This window comes from Paramacrobiotus metropolitanus, unplaced genomic scaffold, assembly GCF_019649055.1.
Source record: "Paramacrobiotus metropolitanus isolate TYO unplaced genomic scaffold, Prichtersi_v1.0 Parri_scaffold0000083, whole genome shotgun sequence".
In the NCBI taxonomy this organism is placed as follows: domain Eukaryota; kingdom Metazoa; phylum Tardigrada; class Eutardigrada; order Parachela; family Macrobiotidae; genus Paramacrobiotus; species Paramacrobiotus metropolitanus.
The window spans coordinates 442,416-456,541 of NW_026570303.1; the positions used below are offsets into that span (position 1 = coordinate 442,416).

The 14,126-nt window shown below is 42.7% G+C and overlaps 2 protein-coding genes across 4 annotated transcripts; both read left to right on the plus strand.

Annotated features, from left to right (window-relative positions):
* The first annotated feature begins 2,313 nt into the window (after positions 1-2,313).
* Positions 2,314-10,490, plus strand: LOC129595831 (uncharacterized). 2 transcript variants are annotated; one of them, XM_055492958.1, is made up of 3 exons: positions 2,314-2,394; positions 7,926-9,243; positions 9,861-10,490. In XM_055492958.1, the coding sequence occupies exons 2-3, from the start codon at positions 8,646-8,648 to the stop codon at positions 10,190-10,192; spliced, it is 930 nt and encodes a 309-aa protein (XP_055348933.1). In that variant the 5' UTR covers positions 2,314-2,394; positions 7,926-8,645; the 3' UTR covers positions 10,193-10,490. The 2 variants fall into 2 exon arrangements, with proteins under 2 accessions (XP_055348933.1, XP_055348932.1); XM_055492957.1 differs by lacking the exon at positions 2,314-2,394 and adding an exon at positions 5,993-7,084.
* An 888-nt stretch (positions 10,491-11,378) lies between these two features.
* LOC129595817 (uncharacterized) lies at positions 11,379-12,814 on the plus strand. Of its 2 annotated transcripts, none has more exons than XM_055492932.1 (2): positions 11,379-12,290; positions 12,358-12,814. In XM_055492932.1, the coding sequence occupies exons 1-2, from the start codon at positions 11,826-11,828 to the stop codon at positions 12,376-12,378; spliced, it is 486 nt and encodes a 161-aa protein (XP_055348907.1). In that variant the 5' UTR covers positions 11,379-11,825; the 3' UTR covers positions 12,379-12,814. The 2 variants fall into 2 exon arrangements, with proteins under 2 accessions (XP_055348907.1, XP_055348906.1); XM_055492931.1 differs by having other exon boundaries at positions 11,379-11,711; positions 11,774-12,814.
* Positions 12,815-14,126: the final 1,312 nt, after the last annotated feature.

Below are 14,126 nucleotides of genomic sequence, written 5' to 3' on the forward strand. Positions count from 1 at the left end.
TGCACTATTGCAGCTGCAATTAAAAATGCACAGAAATGAATGGCGAAGGAAATACAATAAATTTCCTAAAATGTGTTTAGCTCTCACTGTGGCTCAGAAGGATTTACACATAATGTTCAACTTGTGAATTCTTAACCACGATTATATTCTTACAATATTTAATGTGGGTTCAGTGCCGGTAGGTGTGGGTGTTGTAATCTGTTCATAACCGCAAGCCGGTTTCCCATTACTTCTAACCGGTGTAATTACCTTGTTGTAACGAAATTTTTTCATCCGCGGTCGATTGTTATGCCATTTGATTGCCACTTGGAAGCTATTACGAATATCAATGCTTAACTTGCAGCTTATCAATCTAAAAAATTTTCATTATCGTCAAAGTGTCGTCATACTGGAAAAGTTCGTAAGCTGCCCAACATTTCAATTAGAGATTAAAAATGCAAAGCAGTTTTTTTGCTGCATGCATAATCGGTGTGTACTGTACACATTTGCAAGAAAAGCAAATTATCAGTGATCATTAATCAACGCTCTACGCAGGTTTAAAAAATTATCTGACAGCATTTGCACATAATGTAGCAAGTTTTTTTACAACAAAAAATCCATGACGTGGTAGACAGCAATACCGACTTTTCGGTCGAGCCCGGCACGGACTGCGGCGTTAGCGAATTCCTCCATTTTCACATAATGACTGATACCGAGATACGACAATGTTTTATCGATTTCTTTCAAAACTTTTACAGCTTGTTTGCCGGTAACAGATTCCCCGACTGTGATATCTCCGAATTTTTCAGCGATTTTAATCGCTTTACGGATGACTTTTATTTGGAAAGCTGCCTCCTGAAAAGAAACGTACAATTTGCAGCATATAGGATGCGCAACACCAGTCGTAAAAAGAGAATATATTTTATATACTTGTACCTTTCCTCCGTACAAATAAGCGCCTGCAGTTACTTCCATTATACCATTTTTTGCTACAAAATATAGTTTTCCTACGTACCGTGGTTTCGACATAAAAATGCAGCAAGAAGCATAAGGCGAGAAGTTTGGTCCAGTGTTCAATCATTTTATTCGCGCTTACTTGACAATATCACAAAAAACACTGCCTGTTATTAAAACTCTTCTACCAATACCGACAATCTCTGTATGGTAAAAAAGCATTGTTTTTTGTCCTTTTATATGAGTGTCAGTATACAGTAACGATTATATGCATAGCTCAGGGAAAGGTAATATGAACGAGAAGTTGCGTGGCCGCATATACAGCCGGTCAAGTGCTACCACGAAAAAGACGTTAATTCCGTCAAAAAACCGGGGAAATCCTTTTTCGATCCGCGAAAATAAAAAACCACAACAGTTTGTTTCCACATAGCCGCGGAGAATTATGCCGCCCATATCCGGCAATAAAACTGCAGACTTCAGGAACAAAAAAGTGTTCTTTTTTGTGCGGTTTATACACGATGTGTGAACGTGCTGCTGTAATGTGGATAAGATATAGCAATCCCTCAATTCGGCTGTAAAATAATTTTCCATAAATCTTAGCAATAATAAACTACTGCAGCTGCGTCCACATTCCCTTGGCACACTGTACAATGTCTCATGACAATTTTTCCACTGTATTGTAGTTATTACGAGTAACTGCAACCCTCTGCCTGACAATAACGAGTAGAATTCGAAGGTAGTTTTCATATAAAATAACCAATGCATATCGATACTATTTTTTATGATGATATCCAGGTCGGGGTGTTGACCGATATTAATTATAAAGCGAAAATAATGGCACAGAAATCGAAAATCATGATTACTTAAAATGTTTTAATTTAAAACGCATGAAGTGCTAAAATAAACGGATATGGGTGCAAAGTGAAATCACGTATTATATCCAAGCTAAGTACAATATAAACGCTCGATAATCACATACTTTACATGTATGTATACATACATAATATAACTACATACAATAATATGTATGTATAATAATATGTATAATACAATAATATTAACGCGCTATGCGTAGTTTGCGCGTATTACGTACGTGTTATGACGTACGTGTTGTCTGTTCCGTTACGTACGACGTGCTGTTCTTATCTAACGCATTTGGATCGCTAATTGCATCCACGATTCTGGTTTAACTAATCAGTCTGAAGTTTCTAACTTCTATTAAATCTGTGAGCTTGTTTCTAGCTGAAAGGTCGTGTGACTCTAGGTTAGAAGGAAGTTCATATCTCGTTCTGTTCTGTTCTGTTTGTTCGTTCGTTCAGTTTGGTGATTAAAATTTGGGAAGTTCCTGAGTGTTTGGGTTTCGGTAACTTTCGTTAGGCACAGCAATCCGCTCGTACCTAGCGGAAGTAGGCAGTAGTACCACTTACGGAGTCCAGAGCATATTCCCACTCTACCGACTGAGTAGGTTTGGTCATCTAGTGCGGTTGTCGCGGTGCGACTTCCGCATAGCATGTCATGGCGCCCAACGGATTTTAACAACCCCTGGGAATCTGGATCGTCTGGTAAGTGGTATTGGTTTTTGGCGTTTTGTGTGGTTGTGTTGGTTGACCACGTGGATTCTCAGAGAATCCCGTGAGGCAAGGTTCCTAAGTGAGAACCAGGTGCTAGACCGCAGTGTGTACCGCAGTGACCTTAGAGGGTTGCGCGAGGCACGGTTCCTAAGTGCGAGCCAGGTGCTGGACGGGAGTCCGTATACTGTACTCGTACTGGTAAATAGTACTGACTGTACTGCGAAGTGGTGGCGTAAGCCCTGTTATTCGTGTAGCAGACTTACATCCGGGTTCGGTGACCTGGATTACTTGTCTGTTGTTTGTCAAGCAGGTGCAATGGATGGTACAGTGATTGAACCATCAGCATTAACCGCTGGACAGGAGGACGGTGTAGAAGAGCCGTCAACTGGCAAAAGTAAACCGTCCCGTCGAAAAGGGATGATAAATGTTGATGAGTTTGAAGCCATGTTAAAGAAGGCGGATTATTTATCCCCGCCTACAGTGCAGTGGTTTCTACCGGAAGACGAAAATGTTGGTGAATTTTGTAAGAAGTGGGAAATTGTTCTCCCACGTACTGGAGAATTAAGTCAAGAATGGGTTGAATATGACCTTAATGGTGGTAAAAAACCAGGAGGTTATGATCAGTGGATTCAGGCAGGAAGGAAGATTCCCGCCCGTAGAACGGTCCATCTGACCCTTCATGATTACGATCAGCAGTATGGCACTGAATTGCATGAAAAATGGATGCAGTATCTTGCCAACAAAAAGCCTGTTCAGTCTGCAGCAGATAGCAGTAAAGCTCATCCAGGTTCGGATATGCACCAAAGCGGCGGTCTGCAAGCTGCAGTCAGTGAGGGCAATGCACTGTCTGCCAGTGGCTTGAGTGGTACTGCAAAGGATACCGTGGTAATTCAACACTTGGACCTGACAGAAATGAATAAGGTTTTGGAGCAAATTAATAATGCTCCAGATTATTCAGCTGTTGTTACTGGAGATAATGAAGATAGCGATACGGAAATGGCTGCTATTGATCAGCATCATAAGGGCGCTGATTTGCATTACAGTCAGAAGCTTGGCAGCGAAAGCAATGAGTCATCAACCGCTGCCGTGGTTGATCAGTTACGTAAAGAGTTGGATGCAGAAAGGGTGCAATATTATGCACTAGCTTTAAAGTATAACGATTTGGTCGAAAAATACGATGATAGTGTTGATCATCGAAAGAAGTTGACGGATGACGTAAAGTTGCTTACTGTTATGCGGACGCGAGACGCAAAGTTGATGCAGGACGCGTTCGAGCATGTAAACAAAGAAAGCGAGAAGCTTCAACTGGAGAGACAGAAATTCCAGCTGGAGAAGCAGCAGGCGCAAAAAAGTTTTCAACAAGGCACAGCTGCCTTGAATAAAAAGTATGCGAGTTTTTTGGCTGAGCAAACAGCATTTAATGTTGCTGTTGATAAGTGGAAAGTTGATCGGATTGATAGACGCCATTCAGTAAAAGATGACGATATCTTTTTTCCGCATGTTGAAGTTGATCGGCGCAGCGCAGTAGCACAGGATATGGCTGAACCTGTACGAAAGCTGTATAGCGCAGTTCATAAGCCTGTTTTCTTGGTTAAGGATACCCAGAAGCTTGAAGATTTTCTGGAAATGCGTGAGCGTGCTCACAATATGCAGGAATGTTTGGGTGAGTCGCGTAGTCCCTCACCAACGATTTCAGAAGTTAGCACAATTGCTTTGGCCAAGATGGAAGCTAAGGTTGCTGAACTTGATCGTCGTTTAAAGGAACAGGAAGCCAAGGGCGGTAGTACTGTTTCCGCACCATTTGATATGGATAAGTTTACTGATGCAATGAAAGGCGCATTCAGGACTGACACAATGTATCCTGAGAAGTTTGACGGGAAGACAGATACGAATAAGGTTGAGCAGTTTATCCAGAGTGTGGATAACTGTAAAAACCACAACAGTTGGTCGGACAGTGACGTCATCAGTAAGTGCCTGTCGCGCTGCCTTACTGGTACGGCGCTTACCTGGTACTTGGATAAGTACGATTCTAATAAGAAGTTGAAATGGTGTGAATGGAAGAAAATGATCCGGGAACATTTCTCGGATGAGAAGGATTTGATGGCTGTTCGTGATAAAATTGCTGATCGTCATTTTGGTAGTGACGATACACCGAACTCGTATGTGGATTGGTTCACTACGTCGTTCAAGAAGTTGGATTTGAATGAATCTGAACGTGTGTATTATCTGAAGCAGGGATTGAAAAAGAACCGTTTCTTTTGGTTCAAGTACATGGAGGAGAAAAGGGTGACAGATGTTGAAGAGTTTCTGTCTGAATTGAAGTTGCAGTATAAACTGCGTAATAGTAACCCTGGTTCTAGTTACTCTGAGTCGAAACAATTCAGTGGCAGGAAGCCAGCTGATGCAGATAGCAGTACAGTTAAAACTGCTAGTGGTGAGACGAAGAAGTCAGAAGGGAGTGCAGGTGATAATGGTAAACAGATAACCATTAATTACGCGAAGTGGTACTTTCCAGACGGGCAGGCGATATGTTTCAAATGCCACGGTGCGCATGTGAGTAAAAAGTGCGCAAATACTGCACCCCCGAAGCCTATCATGGCCGAACCCCCAGATCAGGTGATTAAAGCTTACATGATGAAGAAGTCGATGGGAAAGAATCCCGAAACTAACTGTTTGGGATCGTTCTTGATGCGAAGACCGGAAGTTAATTCTTTCACTGTGCAGGTTAAACATGCACAAGTTGTCGGAAAGGAAAAAACTTTCAGTGGGGGCGGAGCCGCCCAGTTACAGTATAGCTCGGCACGCCGTCCGACGGGGCACTCGCTTTGCAGTGGGGGTGCTCAGGCTCGTGTGGGTTGGCGTCGGAAGCAAAGTGGCAGTGCTTATGTGAAGCGCTTGAAGTATCTGATCGAGAATCCCGAGGCGGAGATGAGTCGGGATGAAAGAGAGAACATGGAAGGATTTCATGTTTATCATGGAATTGTGTACCGTAGCAAGGGCGGTAGGTACGGTAGACACCGAGTAGTCGTACCGGAAGCTAGCCGCCAGGACTTGTTACGAGACTGCCATGATAGTTATTATGCTGGTAATTTGCATGATTATTGGTCAGTCCCTAAGTATGTTTTGCGAAACTATTACTGGCCCGGGATGAATGCTGAACTGTGGAAAATCGAAGCACAGTGTGAGCATTGTTGTGCTCAGGTTTAAGTCCTGACTGCTATATTATGAGTCCGCTGTGTCATTGTCGGTGGTGTACTGACAGTGTAACTTGCTTCTACTCATAACCGCAGAATTTATCAGCAAAAAGGGGATGCTGATTGTTGAAATATCAGGAAGTTACAGAAACTGGTTGTGTGGGAAAAATAAGTACTTATCAATCGAGTACTGTGTTATGTGCCGTATCCGCCGGTGTGGTAGTTACGTGTACGAAAACGCTGTGCTGCGGTGCAGTGTTTGATTTCTGTAAAAATGATTTTAAAATCATTTTGATTCTGCAGTTGTCAGCAGTACAGTTACTGTTTGACTTTTTGTTTGGTAAAAAGTTCACAGTTGGGATTAGAGTCGATCATCCGAAAGTAATTTGGATGATAGAAAATGTGTTTATTTGATCATGGGCAAGAACCATGTTGTTTCGGTTCTTGTGATCTGGTTCTGATTGACTGTGTTTGGTTGTTCGACTGCAAGTGCAAACTTGCAGTGGGGGTAATTGCCAGTAATTAGTGGAAATTAAATATCCACTTTTTGATGCTTTGTAGATGCCGATGAATGAACGGTATTAATTATCCGTTCAGATCTGTGTTTTTGATTGATTGGCTGTGGCCCGCTTATCAGAATTCTTGCTGTTTCTGATGTATTTGGCCTGTTCGATTTTGGATTCTCGAGCTCTTCGGAGGGAGAGGATGGATGAAAACCTCACCTGGATACGAAACGTTTGGATGGATGGACGATGAAACTGGACGCGCGTGGTGGAACGAGGAACTTTGGAGGACTTGGACGGAACACCAACTTCATCAACTTGGACCTCCATTGGAACCCCCGTCACACCCCGGAGTCCACGCGCGAATGATGAAACGGATCCCCCAGGATTACGGTACTTTCCTGGATTTCGAGTTTTCTTTGATTTTGTTGTTTGTTTGTTTGCTTTGATTAACGCGGACGTTAATTCTGTAGCAGTGGGGGTAACGCGCTATGCGTAGTTTGCGCGTATTACGTACGTGTTATGACGTACGTGTTGTCTGTTCCGTTACGTACGACGTGCTGTTCTTATCTAACGCATTTGGATCGCTAATTGCATCCACGATTCTGGTTTAACTAATCAGTCTGAAGTTTCTAACTTCTATTAAATCTGTGAGCTTGTTTCTAGCTGAAAGGTCGTGTGACTCTAGGTTAGAAGGAAGTTCATATCTCGTTCTGTTCTGTTCTGTTTGTTCGTTCGTTCAGTTTGGTGATTAAACATTTGGGAAGTTCCTGAGTGTTTGGGTTTCGGTAACTTTCGTTAGGCACAGCAATCCGCTCGTACCTAGCGGAAGTAGGCAGTAGTACTTACGGAGTCCAGAGCATATTCCCACTCTACCGACTGAGTAGGTTTGGTCATCTAGTGCGGTTGTCGCGGTGCGACTTCCGCATAGCATGTCAATATGTATAATAATACATACAATAATATGTATAATACATACATACATACATACATATAACAGGTATATCTATATAGCTTACGATTAATAGCTGCATAATAGTGTATACACAGATCAATATCCAATACGTATTGGATATTGATCTGTGTATACACTATTTATGCAGCTATTAATCGTAAGCTATATACCTGTTTTTATTTATTGTTTTTATTGTGGTTACTGTTTTTCTAATTATGCCTGACTTCTAAAATTTTGACTTGCAATTGTTTAATGATCAACCCTTCATGAGCAAATTAATCAATTTGATTTCGTATAACACAGCACTCAACAGCAGTTTGTCTTACTCGTAAAGTATTTACGTATTTCTATCTAGGGAGGTTCTACTAGGTTCTACTAAGTTTGATTACTTTCCATTACTGAATTGTAAATTTGAGATTCGGCAAAAATTTAACTGCATGTACTCTGTAATCTGTATTCACACGGAATGCGAATTTCAAATTACAATATATTAATTTTTGCTTCCCGTTTAGCTAACATGACCTCAAATTGCAAAACTGCTTTTCTATAAATCTTGAAGATACATTTTTGTTGGAGATATATTTTTCAGTTTCACAGTTTTTAAATGTTCGAGTCTGGTAATGAAAATATTCGAGTTTTGACACTAACCATAAGAAACTTTTATACACTTCTAAGCGAAACATCTCTAGCCGCCATCCCTAGGTGAACGAACAGTCCGCTGGCACCGAATGGCACACGGTCGAGAAAATTGTTTTATTTCTCATTTCAGACATTTCTGGGCCTAAATTCTGGCGTTTTTATGTGGCTGGCGTTACGGAATGGAGTGATTGGTTTAAGCCCTCGCCCTCTATCCCACCGGACGCAAACTACGCACTACGGACTTAACTAGTGCTAACAAGAACCACTTTGGTACATTGCGCATTGTCAAGATATTGAGATTTTTCACTTCGCGAATGCATAAAAATGTACGGCAAATATATTTCTTTTATATTCAACTGATGGCGTACTAGGTGTTTAATATAAAGGTTTCGTAAAATGTTCGCCATAACTTTGCTCCTACTTGACTACAACGCCTCAGATTGTCTGCTACTGGGTTGGTTTGGCTCAAGCCATGTTTACCCAGTAAGCGCTATGGCCAAGTTCGCTGTTAATTGCCGCACTTTAGCCACGCCCGACCCTTTAGCCCCGCCCCAACGCGTTAAACCAATTACTCCATACGGACCTTGTAAAGTTATAATTATAATTTAACGGGATTTAGTTTTCAGTCATTTCACTTCATAGAGTTAACTTTTATCCTGAGTTTAATAACTTTTAAAATTTTATATTCTTGCAACTGGTTCATCCTTGGAGACTATAATTATTTGCGTACTGCATCCTAAAGAGTAAAGACCTGCTCACCTATCAGACCAGTATGCTTTGCCAGACCGATTTCACTGGAAAATCCTGAGCACGATTACTGTATGAGCAACTCTGCAACTGAGCACCAAAAATGGCTTTCTCCGAGATCCTCACGGTCCTCTGGGAGTCGACCGTCTTTGTTGGCAACCTCATCTTCCACTCCGTTGTCGCCCTCTCCGTCATCCTGCTCACCGTGGGCAAATTCCTCGTCAATCTCTGCCTGGTCTCCGCCGAATACATCATCGCTTCCCTCTGGGTGTTGGGACTCTTCCTGTACAACTGTCTTCCCTATATCGTAGACTTTGTGCAAAACTTTGCCGTCTTCCTCTACGAGGCGTGGATATATGCATGCAATACCCTCATGGACTTCGTTCTCTCGGTGTGGCAATCCCCCCTGTTGCATCACACGCGGGACGCGTTCATCTGGGGCCTGGAGGCGGGGGTGGGGGCTGTGTTGCAGCATCCCCTGGAATGCGGCCGAGTGGCGGCGGGGGTGGTGTTTATTTTTCTGGTCTTGAAGTACCGTCAGGATTTGGTTGGCGTGGTGCAGCAGGGAAGGCAGGCCTGCGTGAAGAAGGTGGAGACGGGACGGATGAGGGTGGCGGAGGGTGGACGCAGACTGAAGGACTGGGTGATGCGACCCTTCCGGGCGGTCGCCAGGATCCCTGCCAAAACGTCAGCTGCTGCAGGTGCGTGCGCAGGTGTTTTTTGTACAAATTTCGAATTTAATCGATATGAACTTACGTATTATGGAAAAATTGCTGGGCTATTTAATGAATTATCTCGCACACGACGTTGGGAACTGCGTTTACTACGTAGTGAACCCCATAGCTGTCAAATATAGATATTTATGCACTTCAGCTTTTTGTAGTCCTCTTTGACAAGCAGTAGTAATTCTGAAACCTGAGTGCTGCATATGTCTGCCAGCAGTGTACGAAACTTTCAAAAAGGAATACTTCTTAAAATTTGAAATAAATTTTTTCGTCGCAGATGGTTACTAATAAAAACAAGCGGAACTAAAAAACAGTTAATAATCAATTATGATAGGGACGACGAACAAGTGGAAGTACTTTAGTAATCGTAGTGTAGTGGTTACTGGTTTGTACGACAGTAGGTGCAATTGTTGCAGTAAACAAAATCAATACAGCGATGACACTTTGCGATCTTTACTAAGTGCAAACTTTTAAAAATATCTTTTTTTTATATCTGCAAGTTAATCAGTCTTGTTAGGTAAAATCACATGAGCGGTAATTCCATTGTTATGTTAGCATTTTTTCGCGATTCAAAACCGGGTTGTGATTCACAGGAGCGCTGGGACAGAAAATCAAAGCCTCCGGTTCCGCGGTGAGTTTCCCGTCGCTGCGCGCATTATATACCAGCGAGCAGCCGCATCCCGAGGAGAGCGTCGATGCACTGCGCTCGAACATCCGCAAACTGAAGGAGCGGCTGGAGGAGGAACGCGACGGCAAGCTGTGCGTGGTGTGCCATGATAATCTGCGCAACATCGTCAGCATCCCGTGTCGGCATTTTGCACTGTGCGAAGACTGCATCAACATGCTGCCCACCAATATTTTTCACAACAAACTCTGCCCTGTCTGCCGGAAGCAGATTCAAGAGCTCATTAAGATTTTCGTGTAAATCGGATTGGTATCGCCGTATGATTAATCAAACTTGGGTATGATCTCGTGCTTCTTTGCTTTCGTTGGTTCACTTGGTTGTTGCAGTGTGTTTGACAGGTATTTTCGTTTTTTTTGCTCCTTATTGATCATGGGTTGATTTTTACCGTGTTAAGTTGTTTTGTGGTTGTGGATGCTTGTACTTCCGATCGTTCAGCTTCCGTTATCGAACAGTATTCTGACTACTATTCTCCATTTGATCCACTTCATTGTACAGTAAATAGAATTTTGTCCTGTTCAGATAAAAAAGAGCTACACAATCAGGTTGAATGTGGATCTCTAAAAGCAAGTGGGATGCGTAAAATCAACGGTCCTTAAATGCATTAAATAAAATACACTATGTTTAATATGTGCTTGTACAGCGGAAAATATATCGTACTTGATAAATTATTATAGCGTTGTCTCCTGTCTGGATGTACAGTAATGTCGGCAAAAAAACCTCAAGGAGCCGAAAAAAAGATAAATCCATTAAAGCGTTCGGCGAAATTAAGCCGATTTAAAGTATAAGTACTGCCAAGAACTTACTATAGGTAGAGGACTGGGAAGCGACTCTGCAACGGTCGACTACGTCATCACTGTCGCATACAGAATGCACTGGTGTGCTATTGCTTACCATAGGCCCACAGATTTTATTGTCCCTTTTTAAAGATATTCTCAGTTCCTTTCTCCTCTAAAGCTTTCTGATATTTTAACAGATCCTATTGAATTTAGAAACCCCAAGATGAGGGGCTAGAAATAGAAGAGAAAAGAAATATGCTGAGAAAACTGACAAAAACCGTAAGAAACGCGCATCTGTCACCATGGCAGCCGCCCTCCCGTGTATGCGAGAGTGATGACGTCAAACGGTAGGTTACCAGTCCTCCTCACACTATAGTAAGTACTTGGTACTGCTCGTGCTAAGTTCCGAATCTTACATACTGAAGTATGCAATATATTATTCGCAGCCGACAAAATTATGGCGTAGGATCTGCCCTTCACAAAAAACTTTGCATTACAAATTTCCAGCCACCAGCCAGGGTACCCATCAGCCGGTGAGTAATAATACCGGTATTAAATATGCAGTTATGTATTTGAAGTTATAATCCTGTTATCACATGCACCGCGCTTCCAATCGTGTGCACGGTTTCAACTGCGTAACGGCACTGCCATACTTGCCGTTTTGAATTTTCCGTAAACGATAGCTGATAAGGAGCCATGCATAATAAGGTTTTGGTGCAGGTATCACGTTATTATTTATCAGGGTTTAATAACTGTACTGTTCATGTTGATTTGGAGGCTTGGAGCTTTCTTTGTTATTGCAATTGTTCCTTAACGTGGTGGTTTTGGGATTTGTAACGGGTTTTTATTTTTTCACAAATCGACTTTTCGATCACTGAGTCCACGAATAAACTTTCTTCTTCAGGCTTTCTTCCACCCGGGCGCCTAGAATTTAGACTGCCCTGAAAGTACAGAGTGCAGTAATAACAATGACATTCTCTATGGTATGTTTGCGTGATATACGATGCAGTAAATTTGCACACTCAAGTCGTGAACATTACTACAGTTTACACGTATCCCTTCGATGACTACGGACTGGAGATTCCCCCGAAGTACAAATGGCAATACGCCTTATTGATCTAATTGGGATTTCTGTTTTCTTAATCGCCATAACGTCAGTTGTCGCTGCCGGATACACGCTGTTCGGTAACGCGTTGGAAGCTATCGGTTTTGTGGTGTCTGGCTTTGTGGGCACCGTCTTCGGCGTGATTTCAGTTCCCTTCGTTGCCATAAAGTCAGTTGTCGCTGTCCAATGGGCGCTGTTTGATGCCATCCGGTTTGTGGCGAACATTGTCCTGGACGTTGTTTGCGTTCCCCTTATCGCCATAAAGTCAAACGTTGTCGCTGCCGAAAATGCGCTGTTTGATGCCATCCATAGTTTTGAGATGGGTGTCTATTTCGAGGTGGTCCAAGTGTGGCTTGTCCGCCTCCTCATCTCCTTATTCTGCATGGCTTTCGTGGCGTACATCGCACGCCTGGTGTGGACCAACCGGTGGGGTCTGACCGGCTTCGTGCGGAACGGGGTATATGCCAGCTTCAGGAAAATCAAAACAGACTCAAAACAGACGCATTATAATAGCGCCATTACAGCATCCGCCGTGCCATCACTGAATTCATCCAGAACGGAAAGGCGGGATCCGGACGAACGCCACGCCAAAGCGTGTGTCATTTGTCAGGATAATGTGCGCAACATGGTCTGCATTCCGTGTCGGCATTTCGCACTGTGTGAAGACTGCGCCCATCGTCTGTCCACCGGAAACTTCGCACACGGCAAATCATGCCCTATGTGCCGAGTGCCGATTCGGGAACTGATGAAAGTTTACATCTAACGGTCTAATACCATTATCGTACAAATTGTCTGCAGTATATGATTTTATGGTGTTGCACAGCCTCAGTAATTTCAGGAGATAAACGCATCATTGGACAGTATTGCGTCGATTTTTTGTATTCTCCTGCCGCACAGTTTTTTTCCGCCCAAGAGTCTGCTTAATTAATTCCGTGCTTTCGTATTCTTAATGTGATTCTGTAAATAATACTGCATGTTCGACCGGAGCGTAGCGGAGGTCCTCAATATCAAGACTAATGCATTTATTGATTTCTGTCGTTACAGAAACCCGTTACGGAAGTGCGTTACGGAGTAACGGAAGTAACACTATAAAATCACGCTGCTGACCACTATGAGGTCACCTCAGCTGGTGTGTATGAAGTCATTGCTGACTTCCGTAGCGGCCTTATACAGATCTGTACAGTGGTGCCGTATACCTTGATTTCTGTCGGTTACGTAGATAGCGCAAGACATTTCGACGTACAAATACTAGTACATCCCATGAAACAGCGTAATGCACATGAGTGACCGGCAAAAATGGCTTCGGGCAAAAATATTCTCATGGAAAATTATTCTGTATCCCATTCCCTCCACCCTAGCCGAGATGCCGGGATGGTACTGCATTTTTGCAAACTTAGCCACCGGTTTCGCAGCCCAAAGGTAATGCCCACCTTTTGCTTGGAGACTGCGTTTAATATCGTTCAGACGGTTCCGTTGATGATTAAAAGCACGAATTTTTAAGTTTACATTAAACGCACGATCGCAACTGCCGTCCCGGGCTCAAAGAAACCCGTTCATAATTTCGCTGAAAAACAATAACCTTTTCGTTACAATGGCGACAATACCGCGATACATTAAGGGGTGCTTAACAGCTGCTCAGTTTAAGTCACCTTTCAGAATTGTAAGCGTTAAATAAAGGCGTCACAAAACTAAATAGCCTAGGAAATGGTCAAAATTCAGGTCGACAGTAAGAGTGCTCAACATGGAGGTCGTGGTTTATTTGGGTCGTATTTTTGCCAGTCACGCACGCCAGAGTATCTCTTTTTGAATTGCCATCTGCCATGATCAGTCCCGGTCTGCAATAAAATCTTGCACCTTCACCGATACCTTAACAATTTTTTGCCATAAAACAGCGTTTTAAACATAAACACAGACCGTAAACACAAACAACCATATATTCCAGCAGCGAGTACTTCTATTTTAAAATTTAGTGAACTTAGGTCATTTCTCAGTTCTGCCCTGCCTGCACACGTACTTCCCATTATACGAGTATTAATAAAATATTAAGAACATGCGGCAAAATTAATAAAATATCTAGATGTGGACGAGATCACAAACGTTACTTTCCGGGCATGTATCTTGCGGTATCCACCCGGTTGTATATGCCAATTATGTACCTAATTTCATAATATATCTTACAATCTTGCAGCCCTATTTTTGTTACACTACGGTATACCACTGCATTCGTACAGTACTTGGTGCCCTTTATGTATCCGACATGTACACTTTGCTGACTTTGCTGAAGTTGCGCAAT

Coding starts and splice junctions, on each gene's coding strand:
- LOC129595831 (XM_055492958.1), top strand. CDS start 8,646: ATGGCTTTCTCCGAGATCCTCACGGTCCTCTGGGAGTCGACCGTCTTT. Junction 9,244..9,860: donor CAAAACGTCAGCTGCTGCAG/GTGCGTGCGCAG, acceptor TGTGATTCACAG/GAGCGCTGGGACAGAAAATC.
- LOC129595817 (XM_055492931.1), top strand. CDS start 11,826: ATGGCAATACGCCTTATTGATCTAATTGGGATTTCTGTTTTCTTAATC.